Source organism: Vicugna pacos, chromosome 11 (genome assembly GCF_048564905.1).
Source record: "Vicugna pacos chromosome 11, VicPac4, whole genome shotgun sequence".
NCBI classification, from domain to species: Eukaryota; Metazoa; Chordata; class Mammalia; order Artiodactyla; family Camelidae; genus Vicugna; species Vicugna pacos.
Window position 1 is genome coordinate 79,857,794 of NC_132997.1, and position 18,923 is coordinate 79,876,716.

The window sequence follows — 18,923 nt, forward strand, 5'->3', positions numbered from 1 at the left end:
CAATATACATCGGACAGCTAATGAGTCTCTGTTGCATAAGATAGATTCTCTTTATAATAGAATTGCATGCTTTGTCTCTAAATGGGGTTATTATACACACCATTGCACAGTGTTTGAAGAGCTTGGTTGGCCCTTGTAGAGGGTTAGGAAAGAAATAAATTGGAAAACAATCGTACTTAAGACCTTCAATCCATCAAACCCTCCATATTTATCTAAATTACTAGCACGTTCTACCCAAATACAAATCCGTGTGATACACACCGCTAGAATGTTAATGCTGACCAGCCTTCACTCTGGTTTTATCAAAAGCTAGGTTTTCCGTTGTAAGCATAGACCCAAATTCATGCACGTTGAAGGCTGGCAGTGCATTTCAACCACTGTCCTCCCTTCCCTCTCCCTCTGCTCTTCATACATCCCTCTGTCTTCGTCCCTGACATCTCATTTGGTATTCCTTCCACCCACCATGGTCACACATACATCATTTGTCCTGGATTATTTAACTCTCAGAACTTTTTTGACTTTGAATACTTGGGCAGTTTTCATAATGATTCACTCAGTTTCTTCACTTTCCTCCACACTTGTGGGTCCTCACTGTTCAAACACTCAGTTATCCTTTAGAATAAATCCATTTCAATTCATTTTACAGCCTCAAAAAACCCCAGAAAGTTATAGGAGACAGGATATGTGGTAACACTGCTCACTCTGTCTGTGAAGATTGCGCCTCCTGTCAAGGGCCAGGGCGAGGCTCCTTCAGATGGCGTAGGGCGGGAGAGCGGGGAGTGGAGCTGTGCCCGTACCTCTAAGACCCTCTCACCTGGCTTTGAATCTGGCTCTGTTCTTCCACTGATGTTATCATGCAGCCTTTAGGAATTGTGTGGCTTACTTTGATTCAGATTGTTTCAGAGTTATAACACATCTTCCAGCCCCAGAGGAGGCGTGTTATGGGAAGCATGATCCTTGAGTGCATCATGATGAGGTTTTTGACTTGTCGAGCCACTCAGACACACTGTTCATCCCTGTTGACCTTGGGATGCTCACCTGGGAGCTGAGGTAAAGATATTTGCTTCTTCTAGCCTTCTGTGACTCTTTCCTCCCTCCCTCCCAGGAGCAGTTGAATGAATCATGCCTGTGAAACGTTTGAGGGTCCTTGCCGTAAGATGGTCTTTTCAGTTTAAGGCACTGTTATTGCCCAAGCCAGATTGCTTTCTCCTCATCACTGGGAGGTTCTTTACTTTTCAAGCCGACTGGTACACTGGCGTAATGAAAGGTGAGATGAAAGAAATGGACAAAACAGTTGCAGGGGCTTCTCCGTGTGTTTATTACCCTCTCCAAACTGGATCTTGAAGCCTTGTCAGAAGTGTTATTTTTCCAACAGAGCAGGTGTTAAGTGGTTATAGAAAATACACCCACCTCCCGGTATCTTTCTCATTGTGTGCTACACCCATTTACTGGGAAGACTATATTGTAAGGTGTGACAGGAGGCGTTGTACAGCAAAGGAACATCACCATTTTGTAATGCTATGTGTTCAAGTTGTTTTTCTTCTGTTCAGGCTTTTGGGTTTCCTTGTCATTTCTGAAATTATTTCTTAAATGATGAGTATTATTTTGATATTTCTTTCTCCAGAAGCTTATCCCATCCAATTTTTAAAATTAAAATATAGTTGATTTCTAATGTTGTGTTGGTTTCTGGTGTACAGCATAGTGATTCAGTTATACTTTACATGTATATATATATATCCTTTTTCATATTCTTTTTCATTATAGGTTGTTACAAGATATTGAGTGTAGTTCCCTATGCTATAGAGTAGGAACTTGTTGTTTATCTATTATATATATAGAAGTTTGTGTCTGCTAATCCCAAACTTCTGATTTATCCCTCGCCTCCTTTCCCCTTTGGTAACCGTAAGTTTGTTTTCTGTGTCCCATCCAACTAATTTTCAAGTTGCATATACTCTTTTCAAAATAGAGCCATGTTATTTATTAATAAATTTTTTGTAATTTGGCCAGTGAAAAGGAAAAACCATAACAAATTGTGACTATGGCTTGTTAATAAATTTTCTTTTACCTATTTTTTTTTTGAGATGCCTTTTATATGTTCTCTGGCAAAAACAGATGGTTTGATGACAATGGTAAGACTACTTAGCTCTGGGTAAAAATCAGCTTCCTTTTGACTTGATGTTTCATTTAATGAGTGGGCTGTTACTTATATTATTTTTCCTTTAACATAATTAATTTAAGGAAGTAAATATGTACAGAGACAAATGAGTCAACACACTACTCTTTATCAATGTTTGCTGAAATTATTGTAGTTTGGAAAAATGGGGATCCAGAATTGCAAAGCCTTAGAAATAAATCTTTGCCTGTGTGTAATATCTTTAGTTCAAGGATCTGAAAATAGGTTACAAGCAATTAAGCTTTAGGATACAAATGGGAGTTCTGTATTGTTTATTGGGTTAATTAAGTTATGGAATTATGATTTGCTTTGGGATCCTAGGAAGTCCTTTCTTTTAGTTCTACAAATTTGTATTCCTAGTTTTCCTGGATTCTTACCTAGTCCATTAACCATTTCCAGATCTCTTTTCTTCCCATGCCATGTTTCTTAAAAGACTCATTTTCTCTCCTCCCTGTTTCTCCTTCAACTTCTGTGACCTTTGCCCCCACATGTTCCTCCAGCCTTTCTGACCAAGGTTGCTTCATCCCCACAGCCCACCCCAAAGGCTGTTTTCAGCTTCTTCTCTTCACCCCATTTGATGTCCCTGACCACTCAAATCATTCCTCCTTTATAAACGTCTGCCTTTTCTGGGTTTGGGGGATACTCAGTTACTCTCTCATTCTCTTTCTCTGGGTCTTTCTTACTTACCTACCCTTTATATGCTAGTTTTCTCAACAATCTGGTTGTGCTGGCCTGCCCTGTAAGACGTCCCAGCTGATGGATCCACACCCATGGCTCTGGCCATGACCCACTTCTGGTTCCAACTTTCTCCTCATTCTCAAGTCTGAGACTTCAGTTTCAACTCCTCTCCTGGATACTCCCCCAGGGCCCCAAGCTCAACATTTCAGCAACCTGCTGATTGTCAGAAGAGAATGCAGTAACAGTTCCCTACCCTCCCCCTACACCCTCCCCTCTCCCAGCCTCCCTGCCTCCATTGCCATCATCCTCCAGCCCCAGAAGAGTCCACATTCGAGGCTTTGAAGACCTCTAACTCCTGTTCCTTCTTTCCTTACTTGTCTGATCATTCACCAAATCCCCCTGATTCTACCTTAGAAATGTCTTCACAACTGCCTACTTTTCATTCTAGTTGCCTTCTGTCTAGCTTTCTTTGTCTTCTGCTTGACCTGGTGCCCTGAGCCGTCTCCTCATTCTGCTCTCTGCTTTCCCACTGGAGTTATTCCTCTGAAGACAATCCCAGGCCCCCAGTTGCCCAAAACATGTGATCCCAAACCACATCTCGTGTGCCCTACGCTGTCTTGTCCCAATCTATGAGCCCAGCCTTTTCTCTCTGCTTCTCCCTCCTCCCACCCAGTGCACCTGCTAAACTGGGCTCACCTCTCCCCTGTCCTGTCAAGTATTTGAACCTTGGCCTTAAACACTTCTTTTCTCTCTCTGCTTAGGGGAATCTCCCACTCATTCTTCAAGTGACATTTTTGTGATGCACCCCCCCGCCCCAAATCCTCCAACCACAGTCACTGCCTGCTTCTACTGGCCACAGCACTTTGTCGAAATCTTCTGTCACCATCCTTGTCTCAGTTTTGTGATCATCAGTTTAGGTTAGAGAGGGACTTTCTTTTTCTCCTTTGTCCTATTATTTGTATCCAAATGCTGGGCACATCCTAGGCCCTTGATCAGGGTTAGTATATACAAAACTTTGAAAAATGGAAATATAGTTTATGCACAATATTATGTTTCAGGTGTACTACATAGTGATTTGACATCTGCATACATTATGAAATGATCACAATGATAAGTCTAGTAACCATCTGTCCCCATACAAAGTTATTGCAATATTATTGACCATTTTCCTTATGCTGTATATTATATCCCCATGGCTTATTTACTTTATAACTGGAGGCTTGTACTTCTTAATCCCCTTCAGCTGTTTCTTCCTCCTCCAAACTCCCTCCCCTCTGGCAACCACCCATCTGCTCTTTGTATCCAGGAGTCTATTTTTGTTTTGTTTTATTTATTTAGATTCTACATTTAAGTGAGATCATATCATTTGTTTCTCTCTGACTTACTTCACACAGCGTAATACTCTCTAGATCCATCCATATCATCCACAAATTGTAAGATTTCAATTTTAATGGCTGAGGAATATCCCATTGTTTACATACACTACATCTTCCTTCTCCATTCATCTATCAGTGGACACTTAGTTGCTTCCATATCTCGGCTGTTATAAATAACACAGCAGTGAACGTTGATGTGCACATATCCTTTCGAATTAGTGTTTTCATTTTCTTCGTGTAAATACCCAGAAGTGAAATTGCTGGATCATATGGCGGTTCTATTTTTAACTTTTTGAGGAACTTCCAAACTGTTTTCCAATTTACAAACTGGCTGCACCAATTTACAATCCCACCAACAGTGCACAAGGATTCCCTTTTCTCCACATCCTCGCCACCACTTTTATTTGTAAACTTTTTTGATGATAGCCATTCTGACAGGTATAAGGTGGTAACTCATGTGGTTTTGGTTTGCATTTCTTCAATGATTTGTAATGTTGAGCATCTTTTCATGTGTCTGTTGGTCATCTGTATGTCTTTTTTTTTTTTTTGGAAAAATGTCTATTCCGTCTGCTGTCCATTTTTTAATCAAGTTTTTTTTGATGTTGCGTTATATGAGTTCTTTATATATTTTGGATATTAAACCCTTATCAGATATATTGTTTGCAAATACCTTCTCCAGTTCAGTAGATTGCCTTTTTGTTTTGTTGATCATTTTCTTTGATGTGCAAAGCTTTTTAGTTTGATGTAGTCCCAATTGTTTATTTTTGCTTTTGTTTCCCTGGCTGGAGGAGACAGATCCAAGAAGATATTGCTGAGACCGATGTCAAAGAGCACATTGGCCATGTTTTCTTTTAGGAGTTTTTATAGCTTCAGGTCTTACATTTAAGTCTTTAATCCATTCTGAGTTTACTTTTGTATAAGGTGTGAGATTCTTTTGCGTGTGTCTGTCCAGTTTCTCCAGAACCATTTATCCCAGCTGTCTTTTCCCCACTGTATATTCTTGCCTCCTTTATTGTTGATTAATTGACCTTATAAACACGGGCTTATTCTGGGCTCTGTATTCTGCCTCATTGATTTATGTGCCAGTACCATATTGTTTTGATTGCTTCAGTTTTGTAGCATAGTTTGAAATCAGGGAGCATAATATCTCCAGCTTTGTTCTTTGGTCCTCTTTGGGTTGATTCCGTTTGACACTCTCTTTGCTTTCTGGACCTGGATATCTGTTTTCTTTCCAAGGTTAAGGAAGTTTTCAGTTATTATGTCTTCAAACAAGTTCTCTGCCCCTTTCTCTCTCTCTCTCTCTCTTCTTCTGGGACTCCTATAATGCAAATGTTAGTATCCTTGATGCTATCCCAGAGTTCTCTTAAACTGTCCTCATTTTTTAAAAATTCTTTTTTCCGTTCAGCTTTGGTGATTTCCACTAACCTGTCTTCCAGTTTGCTGATCTGTTCATCTGTTTCATCTAATCTACTGTTGATTCCCTCTAGTGCATTTTTTATTTCAGTTATTGTATTCTTTATCTGTATCTGGTTCTTCTTTATATTTTCTAACTCTGTTGAAATTCTCACTGTGTTCATCCATTCTTCTGAGTTCAGTGAGCATCTTTATGATCATTACCTTGAGCTCTTTGTGGGATAGATTGCTTATCTCTACTTCCTTTCATTATTTTTTCTGAGATTATGTCTTGTTCCTTCATTTGCAATATATTCCTCTGTGTCCTCTTTTTGCCCAATTCTCTGTGTTTATTTCTATATGTTAGGTATGTCAATTACATTTTCCAATCTTGGGGAAGTTGCCTTGTATCTTTTGGGGCCCAGCAGCATACTCCCCTCTGGTCACCAGAGCTATATGCTCTAGGAGTACCCCGTCTGAGGCCTGGTATACTCTTCTGTTGTGGTAAAGCTGACTGCTGTGTGGGTGTGCTGGTAGGTGGGGCAGGTTGCTGGCCAGGTTGGCTGGGAGGACATTCCTCATACAATGGCCATGAGTCCACTAGAGGGCAAAGTAGGCTTCCTGTGTGATTGGCCACACAGCCTGGGGGTTGCAAGGCTGCTACCAGCCCACTGGTGGGCAGGCCGAGGTCCTTATGTGGCTCGATGCACAGTGGACTGAACCTACAGGTAAGTGTGAACAGCATGGAGCTGAGAAGTAACTTACGGTGATCCCAAGTCATCCTGAGCATACTATCAGAGGCCCTTTCCTTGTCTTGATGGGGCCGTTTATCTCCACTTGTGGTTATGCTCTCCACCAGGAAAAGGAGAAGCTGTATGTGGAACTAAAGCACATCCTAGCCCGGCAGCCTGGGCCTGAGGCTGCAGAGCAGCTGCAGATCTACCGCCACACGCTGCGGGAGAAGACCAAGCAGCTTAAAGTAAGTGCTAGCCTCTGCTCTTTCAGGGCTGAGGGACGGCTGTGCCTGGGGAGCACCCCTGGACAAGTCCACCGTTTCGGCATAAGGAGCCAGCCTCCCAAATACTGTATTCCACTGAGGTCAGCCTTTTCACTCCTCCAGTCCTAGGAGGAGCAGGGCAAGCCTCAAAGCTACCCCTCTGCTCCTGGACTGATAGACGCCACACTTCACGTCCCAAAAAGGGGGAGATGAGCAAGTGGAGAAAGAGTTGGGGAGAGGATATGGAAATTTGGGAGATAGGGTTTGTACGGATTATCGCAAGACGATTTAGAGGATTTGGATGGTGGAGAAGAACAGAGGAAGTATTTTAACACCATTGCCCACTGAAGCCAACTCCCTAGTCCCCAACGGCCTTGCTTCATGACCACCTCTCAAATAAGTAGCCATGAAAAGTGAATTAAGTCATTTTAGGATCCTGTTAGCATAAATTCCCTTCTAAGTGACATAAGAACAGCAGGTGGGGAGATAGAATGTTTTACTATCACATGTGCCTTTTAAAAGTTTTCTCATTATATTTTCAGTTTTACCTCCTAAGAGAGTACTTAGATATTCTTGATGTATTAGGAAGGGCTCACACACACACACACACACACACACACACACAGCACATGACAGCTGAATTCTGGCACTTACCTGAGCAGTGATGGTAATAATCATTGCCTTTCTGCCTGGAGTAAAATAGATACCATGCTACTAATATAGTACTAATCCTTTCACAAATAAAATGTAAAATCGCATCCTTTTTCTTAAAAAAGGCAGGTGAAACAGAAGTCTAATGAGAGCATTAATTTCTGGCTTATCACTCTAAGCATTCATTTCACATGAGTATCCTGAGGCATAATTTGAGTTTTGCAGGAGGCATAATCTTTTGATTATTTTCAATCCTTTAAACAATTGAATGTATCAAACAAAATAAAAACTTCTTTTCCCATGGGTCGGCGTGGATTAGAACAGCACATGTCTGTCTTTGCACTGCTGTCGGGTAGCTGTGCTTAGCGCTGGACTGTAGTCAGCGGTTCAAAGGAGACTTTTGTGACTTTAACCCTTTATCTCAGGATATCTGGATTTTTTTCTCTGAATGAAATGTGACCCCTGGGAGAAGAGATTCACAGGTGGGTGGTACTGAGTCTGTCCACTAATTTGTCCTCATTATCTGGACTCTTTTAAGAAATTCCGCATTAGGTTCGTATGCAAGGTCTTTGTTCCTAAGAGTTTAACTTTTGAGATGGATTTTCTCCCAACAGGACAATCATCTTCTTCAGCTTATGTTAACATAATCAGAATCCTTGTCACAGCAATGAGTGGGAAAGAGTTCAGAAGCAGATGAGCACTCAAAAGATAAAGATCCCCCTTCCATGCAATTTTTTAAAAAATTAGGAGCTAGAGGAAAAGCAAATTGAGTCCATTGCATGTCTCTTAGAACAATAGCTTTCTTTTTCTCCCCTTGTTTTTGTCAGGGGAAATTGAGTCCATTGCATGTCTCTTAGAACAATAGCTTTCTTTTTCTCCCCTTGTTTTTGTCAGGGGAACTCCTCGCTGTGGTGTGCTTTACACATCTGTTCAGATGAGTAACTTCCCTCTTTTCTTGTCCAGCCTGAAACCAGTAGCATCTACTGAGCACAACAGTGGAAGAAGCAGATAACCAGGCTTCCTATTATAGCCTCTCATACACACGTCACTCTCCCATGCTCATTTTATAGCCCCTCCCCCCCCTTTTAGAGGTAGGCGTCCCAGTGCTGAGGTAAAGTGAGAATCTGTGAATAGTCCCAAAGGGCACAGTGAAGAGGTGATGGACACTCAGCAGACCAACCACTTCGGAAAACACAGAAATTAAATGCCTACTTAGTGGTGGTGGCAGCAGGATGATTCTGAATAATTTTTACAATAATCCTAAAATGAATCACACTCCCTAGTGATCACTTTTCTGAATGCTTAAAAACAAAAAGGCTTTGAAAGCAATTTTATACTGTATGCTGGGAGTTCTTCTGTTTCTATTCACAATATTCTTGAAACACATTACACCATCCACTGTGAGCCTGTTTGAATGTGCCTGATAGTTCTCCTTGTAAGGAGGGGAATGAGGTTTCATTAAGTTTGTCACTGGATTATGAGTCTTCAGACCTGTGTCGGATTTTTACCCAGATACAGACCTTGAACTGGTAGAAGGGTGCGGATTAACTGTTGAACCTGGGCATGGTTTTGTATCCCTGGCCTCATTGAGGTAAGTGGCAGCAGATTGAAAAGATTTTTTTCAGAAAAAGACATTGCCTCACTGTGTATCTTCTGTTAATGCGACTTTATTTGTCCTGTTAGGTTTTATCTTCTGAACTGAATATGTATGAATCACAGAGCCAAGAATATAAGTATGAGATCGAGAAACTTACCAGCGACCTGCTGAACATAAAGAAGAAATACCTTGCTCAGAAACGTAAAGAATACATTCAGAAGTAAGAATTAGTCAAATGTTCTTCTAATTTTGTTTTGCCTATTACCTACTGATAAAGAAGTAACTGCGGACAGAGTTGCAGACCTCAATGCGGTAAACGAAGTCACGGGGTGAACAAGTGACATTGCACAGGTCAATCAACGGGTTGGTATCAAAGCAAGACGAGTGTCTCATCTGATGCTGAGACCCCTCCTTAGGGCCCTGACAGGGATCCATTAATATCTGCTCCCTGGTGGACCTCACGTGGAGCAGAGGAAACCTATTGTGATTTCCCCCAACGCTGTTCTCATGGTTTGGAGATCAGCATGCCATAACTGTGTCAGCAAAGGAGGTTCACAGTCAGCCGTGTGGGGGCTAAAATGTACTCACATTTCAAGCCACAGTTAATTTTGCTAAGGGGTCTGGGTTTGGTAAAGCTGTTTTTTCTAATAACACAGCTGGACCACTATAATTACGTGCAGTTCATGAATAATTTTCACCCACGTTTTAGATAAACTATCTCTGAACCCTTTCTATATCTAGTACCTGACTTCAGTGTCTGCTGAGGGGCACTGACAAGAGCTTTCATTCTTCTTGGAGATGATAATGCAGATGTCAGGTGAACATTTTAGGTTTCAAGATGCCTACATGTTGAAGAGTACATGTTCTCCTTACTATGTTATCATCGTTTGCCTAATCCCAGGGTGAGAGAGTCGGTCCAGATGAATCAGTAGGTTTGAAACTTGGCTGCTTGGCATTGCCCAAATTATCTTGTTAATTCCGTGGTGGCTCACATTATGAGTTGAAAGTCAAGTTTGGTACCTCATCCGTAGGAGCATTTCAAGGAAATGGTGGAGGGTTTAAATGCATCTGCCTATGATTCATTAGTGGCAAACAGCTATTTAAAGTAGCTGGATGTGAATTCATTGGCCAGTGAAAATCTCCTCTTCTTGTAAATCAGAATAATCCTCCATTCCACATTTAGATGCCAGTTCCCTGGTAGACTAAAATACTGCTAAAAATGGTAGCTCATTTAGGTGGGTCTTACTTAATGTGTGGGTCCAGCAGCTATCTGATTCAGAATCACTGGTGAGATTCATTTATTGAACATGAAGTTTCCCAGGCCCCATTTCCAGATATTTGGATGCAGCAGGTTCTGGACAGGACTCAGAAATCTTCAGTTTAATTGCTCCTCAGTGATTTCCATGCACACTGATGTTTGAGAACCACCTATATTAATTATGTGAATTAAATGAATGTTGGAGTGAGTGGAAACACTGTAGTTTATTTCAGGACCAAGGTTGTGCTTATCAAATGTCAGCATGGCTAGTTTCCACATAAGGCCGGTGTCTAGCTCCGTGGCCTTCAAGCTTTTTGAGTGTGCACCCATATCAGGAAAACATTTCTGAGCTTGCAGCTCCCCCTCATATATATTCGTGTAGTTTTTAAAACAAATTTTCTTTGGAATCTTTTTTTTTACCTCCAGTATATTTAAATTTGTAAATTATATAGAGGTGTCACTTTGTGGGTAATTATTAGTAAAGCAAGATTTTAAATTTTTAAAGATGAAATGTAGAATCTCTTAATCTTGGCTTTCCACTTGCTAATGGGTGATCCTATGCATCTTCTAGAGTTCACGCACTCCATTTTGGAGACCAGTGGTCTAATTTACAGTTACAGACAGCTGGCTTGGCTAGACAGTTAATTATCTTTCTAGGGCTAATTAACTTCCCTGCCTTGGCCCTGGGGTTTGGTCTCGTTTCCTTTGACCTTATTGATTCCCCCCACCTCCCAAAACACAGTTTTTTAGACACAGAGAGCATGCTGTCCAACAGAGTGACACCCCTCTGTTGCCTTGGCTCTTCCCAATGGCTCTAGGTCACTAGAATTGTGCTGCCCCACCCCTGCTCCCGCTGTGGTACGCTGCTTGTGGCTATTTAAATGAAAATGAATTACAGTGAAACCAAATTCAAAATTCAGTTCCTTAGTTTCAGGAGTCACATTTCACTTACTTAGGAGCCACTTGTGAGTGGACGCCACCCTGGGCAGCCTGGCCGTTAGAGCTTCTCCACCCTCGGGGGGAGTTGTATATGATAGCGCTGTGCTGCTCCAGAACCTCTGCCTTTACCGTGAATCCTCCTTCCTTGTAGCCACTCTGACCTGGCTGGCGTGTCATCAATGGTTCCATTTAACTGGGGATCCATAAACTGGAGGGAGACAGAGGGATATGAGTTCATAGGAGAAGAGCAAAAAAAAAAAAAAAAAAAGAAAGAAAGAAAGATTAAGGAGCTGAAGGAGAATGTACCAGGGCAAGAACAAAAGTGCTGAGATGGTTTAGACTGGAAGGAAGAAGGCTGAAGGGAGTCATTAGGATGGTCTATAAATACATTAAAAAGATCATATAAAGGAGACATTATTCCCATTAGTCAGCTTCGATCAGGCCAGAAGCATTAAGCTTAAGTTCCTCCAGAAAGCAAGATTTAGGTTACTTAAGGCAAGAGAGGGCAAGGGTGGGGGGAGTGAGGTGGGGGGGGGTGCCTGCATTGAACAACAGTCAGGAGGTAGACAAGTTGTCAAAGCACTTGGAGGAATCTTCTTTGCTGGATCCATTCAAGGCTGAAGCTTTTGTCCTATTTATGGAGGGTGGGTTTTTATAATAAGGAAATCAATTCGGCTAAGAGACGGCTGGATTGATAAACCAGTCCTCTACAGGATCTTTCCATATGGAATAATTTAGAATAATCTCTGTGGATATTCTCCTCACACATGCTCTTTAGCAACTCATATCATTTTGACCTTTTTGCCTTTCTTCATTTTTCTCAAACACTGGGTTTATCATGCTCCCGTCCTGACCTGCACCCCCACCCACCTGCCCCTAATTCCCCTACTCTGGACCCCCTGGCTGGTCTAGAGTCTGCAGTACCAGTCAGATTCTTCTGCAAAAGGTAGAATTCTCTCCCTTAAGATAAATCTTTTGTAGTTGTCAGATCTGATTGGTTTTAGTCTTAGTCATGTGCTTAATTTTAATTTTTAAAAAGGAATTCTAAAGATGTTTTCCATAAGTCTCCTAATTATACAATAGATAATTTGTATAAATTTAATGTGCCTCTGCAAGAAACCTGAATGTGTGTGTGTGTGTTTAAAGAAGATCCATGTGGAAAATACAGTGTAGATTTTAAGGTAGAACTTCCTTTATCCATTGCCAAATGTGTTATCTTATTTATCTTACCCAACTTTTTTTGTATCTTAAACTATTTCTAATAATAACTGCTGCTTATCTAAAGTTGTAGGAAAATTTGTATTTTATAAATGTCCAAGTTTGATGAAGGTACCTTTGTGTGTGTGTGTGTATGTGTGTGTAGTAAATATTTATAAGTTTCCATGGAAACGTTGGAATATAAAAGTTGATAAATGATGAATTAGTCATTATAATTGAGCCAAGAGAAAGATTCTTCTGACTGATCTTTGGAACTAAACAAATGTTTTATAAAACAGGAATATGATTACAAGTTAGGAGCCTCCAGTACATAGCGCTTGAGTTATAATGAGGCCTTCTGTCTGTGTTTAGATCAGCATTACGAAGGCACATTTAATTGTGTCTCTCCCTAATTCTATGTGTTATCAGCAAACCTCTAATTAGATTTAAACAACCACCTTGTCTAAAATTGGAAGCTTTGATCAAACCAGTTTTCAGTGGCTCACTCACCCTAGGAATTTAACACCAATCTTAGAAGAGGAAAAAGATGGTAAGGAAGTTAACTTCACCTCCTCTCTTACAGAAACAAGGACAGAATATCCATGGATGACACCTTCTCAATGGCCAAACCAACTGGCCCTCGTTTTACAGGGGGTGGGTTTCCCCTCAGCAAGTCATCCAAGATGAAGTCCTGACTCGAAGCTGCTACCTGGGTCCAGCTGACCAGGTCATGAAATTTGCTCTGAACATTTTGGAGGAATCTCTTTGAAATCTCTTGGATCACAGACCTTTATGGGAAATCAATGCTTAGATTCCAGGATGGAAAGAAATGCAGAACTGTTACAGTCATGTACATGTAAGAATGATGAAGTTCTACTTAGTCCACATGGATATTAACAGAATGTAATTGTATCTGTTCAAATTAGGCTGACCCATTACATGAAGCAGATCTTTGGTTACCACCATGTTGATTGATTTGAAATGCACCACATCTAGATACTCCGTATGGATGAAATTTTGGAACCCAGTTTCTCTATTATAGACATTGGTGCTTAGGATTTATATTTAAAGGCATATTTTTGAAACACAGTGCATTCTTATTCATAAGAATCTATTTTAATTATTTCTCATTAACAAGTCACTGATGAGATGAGAATGAAGGACATACTCTTAAGTATTTTTTAAAAAGTGTTTTTAGAGTTGATTTCTATGTGGAATTTCTTTTCAGGCCTGGGGTATGAAAATCTATTCCAAAGAGACGTACTAATAAATACTTCATCATAAAAAATAAAAAGAACTTTTGTAGAGATTTTGATCTTTGCTTTGGTAGAGTACGTAATTAAAGTTTAAAACTACTCTGAGAAATATTTAACAGAAGGATTTGATTCAGAGGAACCCAGACTATAAAGTGAAGGCTTTGGGCTGGTGTCCTCTGAAGGTCTATTTTTTCTAGACCTCACACTCGGATAACAGGATAGGGATCTGTATGACTTCCAAGCTGCAGGCCAGCATTTTGAGCCACCAAATCCATTGTATTTTCTTTTTGTTAATGGCACAATTGTGTGGGCATCATTTCAAAGTTCCCTCCTTTAGAATGTTCATTCAGTAACATTATGTGGGACACTCTGGCCATCTTTCTCACAATATCTTGACCTCTGTAATTTTTTTAAATAATTGAGAAGTAGCTGAGGGATAGGCAAGGAGGATGTAAGTAGATGATTCCATTTGTGCTACAGGACTAAGGTTCTCATTGTGAGGAGCAGGAGACTTAATGACCCCAAGATGTTTGTTCAGATTATACAGAGAGAGGATTTCAGAGGGGTCTTCTGCATGATTTGCTGTTCATCTCAGTTCACCACCAGAAGCAGACCCAAGGCAATGATAGCAATGAAAGAGATTTATTATGAAGTGACCCCAGGAAACACACTAAGAGTGGGGAAATAGGACAGAGAAGAGAAGGAGACCAAGCCAAGGTGCAGTGTCATGTCAAGTTCCACGGAGGGGAGTCTTTGGCTGGACCTTGCAGGGAGCTCTGGAAACAATGTAATCACATCTCAAGAGTTGTCCCCATCAGGGGTGAGGGAGCTGAGATATTTATATCCCCTATGCTTCTAGTCATTGGCCAAGGACTACTGTGGAAGGGTCCTTCTGGTCTGTCCTGCCTGTAGGCAAAGCAGCTGTCAGACAAGGAGATGGCAGTTGCTGACTGTTGGAAGGGAAAGTGGTTATGGGCTTGGGGGGGAACTGAGTCAGGCACTGTTATCCTTTATTGCTTCTCCCCCATGATCCCAGTCAAGAACTGTGGATGGAAATCAACCTCCAGTGTAGCTGGTGACCCTCGGGTGAGGTGTGATCATCAGCAATCTGTGTACCATATGGGAGGTGAGGATGGTTACATGCCGGAGAAAATTTGCTGAGAACACTTTAAAGAATCACAGTGGGGCCATTTCCATTTTTGAAAATCACCGATGATATCTTCCCTCAGAGCTGACCATATTCTGTTTAGACAAAAGGCTTTTACAGGTAAGGTAAGGCGAGGCAGTTATGACACAGGCACGGCACTGGAGGGTTTCCCATCCATTCAAGCCCATTTTGAAGTAGAGCCATAGCCAACTTCCTTCTGAGTCCTTGGGTGACTTTATAAGAAGTTCACTTCTCTAGGGAAATGGGATCTGGGATTCTTGATTCCTCCCAGGACAGCAGACACTCTAGAGACAGATGCCAGGTTCAAATACTGGCTCATCAAAACAACTGAGTTGTTTTGAGGATTAAATGGATTCACATGTATATGCTTAGAACAATGTCAGGCACATAGTAATTGTTCAATAAACATCTGCCATTATTATTATGATGTAAGAGATATGTTTTGAAATTGGAGAATAAACATTATTACATAATACTTTATTATATCAACTATAAAGGTGATTCTGATCCTCATTTACAGCATTTACAGGATGAATGACACTAAAATATCTGGATGAAGCTAGATTTGCTAATATAATTGATAATTGAGTACTTTGCAGAAATGCCGTACAGGGGAACTCATGAAAACTTCTGTGTATTTTTCTTATCATTGTGATCTGAGAACAGATTTCTCACCTTCAAAAGTCAGAGCTTCCAGAGGGAATGATGCTGGTGGCCTCTAGCTGCCATCTTCTTTTTTTTTTTTAACTTTTTTTTTTAATTGAGTTATAGTCATTTTACAATGTTGTGTCAAATTCCAGTATAGAGCACAATTTTTCAGTTATACATGAACATACATTCATTCATTGTCACATTCTCTTTCAATGTGAGCCACCACAAGATCCTGTATATATTTCCCTGTGCTACACAGTACAATCTTGTTTATCTATTCTACATTTTGAAATCCCAGTCTGTGCCTTCCCACCCCCCATCCCTCTGGCAACCACAAGTTTGTATTCTATGTGTATGAGTCTGTTTCTGTTTGGTATTTATGTTTTTTTTTTTTTTTTTTTTAGATTCCACATATGAGCCAGCTCATATGGTGTTTTTCTTTATCTTTCTGGCTTACTTCACTTAGAATGACATTCTCCAGGAACACCCATGTTGCTGCAAATGACATGTTGTTGTTGTTTTTTATGGCTGAATAGTATTCCATTGTATAAATATACCACTTCTTCTTTATCCAGTCATCTGTTGACGGACATTTAGGCTGTTTCCATGTCTTGGCTATTGTAAATAGTGCTGCTGTGAACATTGGGCTGCAGGTGTCATTTTGAGGTAGGGTTCCTTCTGGATATATGCCCAGGAGTGGGATTCCTGGGTCATATGGTAAGTCTATTCCTAGTCTTTTGAGGAATCGCCATACTATTTTCCGAAGTGGCATTCCCACCAGCAGTGTAGGAGGTTCCCTTTTCTCCACAGCCTCTCCAGCATTTGTCATTTGTGGACTTTTGAATGATGGCCATCTGACTGGTGTGAGGTGATACCTCATTGTAGTTTTGATTTGCATTTCTCTGATAATTATTGATATTGAGCATTTTTTCATGTGCTTATTGATCATTTGTACTTCTTCCTTAGAGAATTGCTTGTTTAGGTCTTCTGCCCATTTTTGGATTAGGTTGTTTGTTTTTTTCTTATTAAGTTGGAAGAGCTGCTTATTTATTCTGGAGATCAGGCCTTTGTCGGTTTCATTTGCAAAAATTTTCTCCCATTCCGTAGGTTGTCGTTTTGTTTTATTTATGGTTTCCTTTGCTCTGCAGAAGCTTGTAAGTTTCATTAGGTCCCATTTGTTTATTCTTGCTTTTATTTCTATTGCTTGGGTAGACTGCCCTAGGAGAGCATTTTTGAGATGTATGTGAGATAATGTTTTGCCTGTATTTTCTTCTAGGAGGTTTATTGTATCTTGTCTTATGTTTAGGTCTTTGACCCATTTTGAGTTTATTTTTGTGTATGGTGTAAGGGTGTGTTCTAGCTTCGTTGCGTTACATGCTGCCCTCCAGTTTTCCCAACACCATTTGCTGAAGAGACTGTCTTTATTCCATTGTATATTCTTGCCTCCTTTGTCGAAGATTAGTTGACCAAAAGTTTTTGGGTTCATTTCTGGGCTCTCTATTCTGTTCCATTGATCCATGTCTATTTTTCTACCAATACTATGCTGTCTTGATGACTGTAGCTCTGTAGTATTATCTGATGTCTGGGAGAGTTATTCCTCCAGCCTCTTTTTCTTCAGTAATGCTTTGGCAATTCTAGGTCTTTTGTGGTTAGCTGCCATCTTCTTCTTGTTTCTCTCCATGTAGCAGAGAAGGGTGGTCAGCCTCTGCTGCTGACAGAGGCCCGTCAAGCCAAGATCGTGTGGGCTCTGGGAGTTAACACAGCAGCTCCATAAGCTCAATATGCTTATGTTCAAATGGAGGAGGAGTGAATTAAGGCCAGAAAAGGTGAGAGATACTGCTGCTGCCTCTCATTCCCTGCACAGCCTGACAGCCCAGGTGTTCTAAGCGACAATTATTTAGGTGGAGATGTTGCCACCGTAGCCACAGTACAAAAGTGAGCTATTAAAAATACTGAGATTTGCACATCATTAAAGATAACTCTGAACTCACAGTGGGCTAACGTGCTTTTAAAATCACAAATCTGAGCTGCATTGTAAAGCAACATTAGGAGGTTGTAGAGTAACACCATTTTACCCTGGGGTTTTGAGTGTCTCAGAAAGGAGTCATGTTGCTAAAACAGCCATTTCCTCTCAACTGGGCTGATGGGGAGCTGTTATGGCTTCTCTGTCGATAGAGAGACATGATAAAGACATGACTCCTGGGTCATTATTTGCTGATCAGAGCTTCTCAGCAACTGCTCTTACAGCCAGATTTTTATTGTGCTTACTTCTGAAGAAATTGCTCAGAGTGTAGGTTTGTTGCTGTGATAAGCCATGGAGATGGAAGTAGTCATGCTTGGAGGAGATGGCAGCTGCTCTCCTTGTCATGGGCTGTAATTTTGCTATAAAAATTTATCCAGGGTTGATAATTACAGTTTGATTTCCTGGCTCACTCAACCAGATTCTGATGTCTAAGCTAGGCCAACATACCAATCAGAAAATACTATGTCATGAATTGAGAGTTGAATAGCATTTCAGAGCCTGGACTATTGGAAGAAAGATACTCTTTCCCTTCAACATGATCAATTGTATAGAGATCTAGTTGGAATAGGGAGCAAAGGGAGGGCATTTTGAAATATTAAAATGGTAAAATAGTTTAAAAATATATCTCACTATTTTCTTTGTAGTAGATGGGAAATATTTTTATGGCATTATCCATTTTTAACTTCTAATTCAATGCTGTTTTAGTATACCATTTCTCATATCTATTATTTAAAAGTTCCATTAGGGTTTTGAGACCCATTAGATTTTACAACGGCATGAAATGTGTTATCAACAGGGTACCATTTTTCTTTTTTATAATTAAAAATAGATTTTTTCCTCTTATTTAAAAGTACCTATTGAAATACAGAGAGAAAATTAGAAAATATGAATAAGCAAAAAGAAAATACGAATCAGCATCAATAACCCCACCATCTATTGATAAATATTGTTTTCCTGTGCTAATGCACATCTCATTGACCTGGGTTGGCTATACCAGTTGCTATGCCCACCATTTGTTCTGACTGATTGGTGCTTATAATTCCCAATTGTTAAATATCTTGAATATCACCTTTGAAATACTACTGTTTTATAATTTTGAGTGTATCTTTCTGGACATTTAAGGTAAGTATATATAGATATATTTTATTTTTAAAGCTCAAAGATATAATTTACATTTAATAAAAGCACACTTTTAAATGTATAGCTTGGTAAGTTTTGACAAATGAATATGCCCAAGTAACCACTGCCACAATCACCAAGAATGCCCTTATGCCTCTTGGCAGTCAATATTCACAGCCCCCATCCAGCCTAAGCAATGATAGATCTGTTTTTCATCATTATATATTAGTTATATCTTTCTTAGAATTTCATGTAAATAGAATCATACAGTAGACACTCTTTTGTGCCTGGCTTTTTTTCATGTAATTTTTTTTTGAGATTCACTCATGTTGTTGTGTATGTCAGTAATTAATTCATGTTTATTGCTAAGTAATATTCCCTTATGTTGACAATGCAATTTGCCTATTGATTTACCTGTTGATAGGAATTCAGGTTGTATCCAGTGTTT

The 18,923-nt window shown here is 40.2% G+C and overlaps 1 protein-coding gene across 6 annotated transcripts in view; it reads left to right on the forward strand.

Annotated features, from left to right (window-relative positions):
* Window positions 1–18,923, forward strand: part of CFAP58 (cilia and flagella associated protein 58) — a 214,565-nt gene that overhangs the window by 84,859 nt on the left and 110,783 nt on the right. For 4 of the 6 annotated variants that reach the window (XR_012077570.1, XR_012077569.1, XR_012077568.1 and 1 more), the window contains exons 16-18: window positions 6,479–6,598; window positions 8,951–9,084; window positions 12,842–13,114. Coding sequence is in view for 2 of the 6 variants with exons in the window: in XM_072971840.1 (XP_072827941.1) it covers window positions 6,479–6,598; window positions 8,951–9,084; window positions 12,842–12,953 (366 nt within the window). In the remaining 4 variants the exon portion in view is untranslated. Of the gene's footprint in view, window positions 1–6,478; window positions 6,599–8,950; window positions 9,085–12,841; window positions 13,566–18,923 lie in introns of those variants that run through there. The other 2 variants (XM_072971840.1, XM_072971841.1) reach the window with 1 other exon arrangement.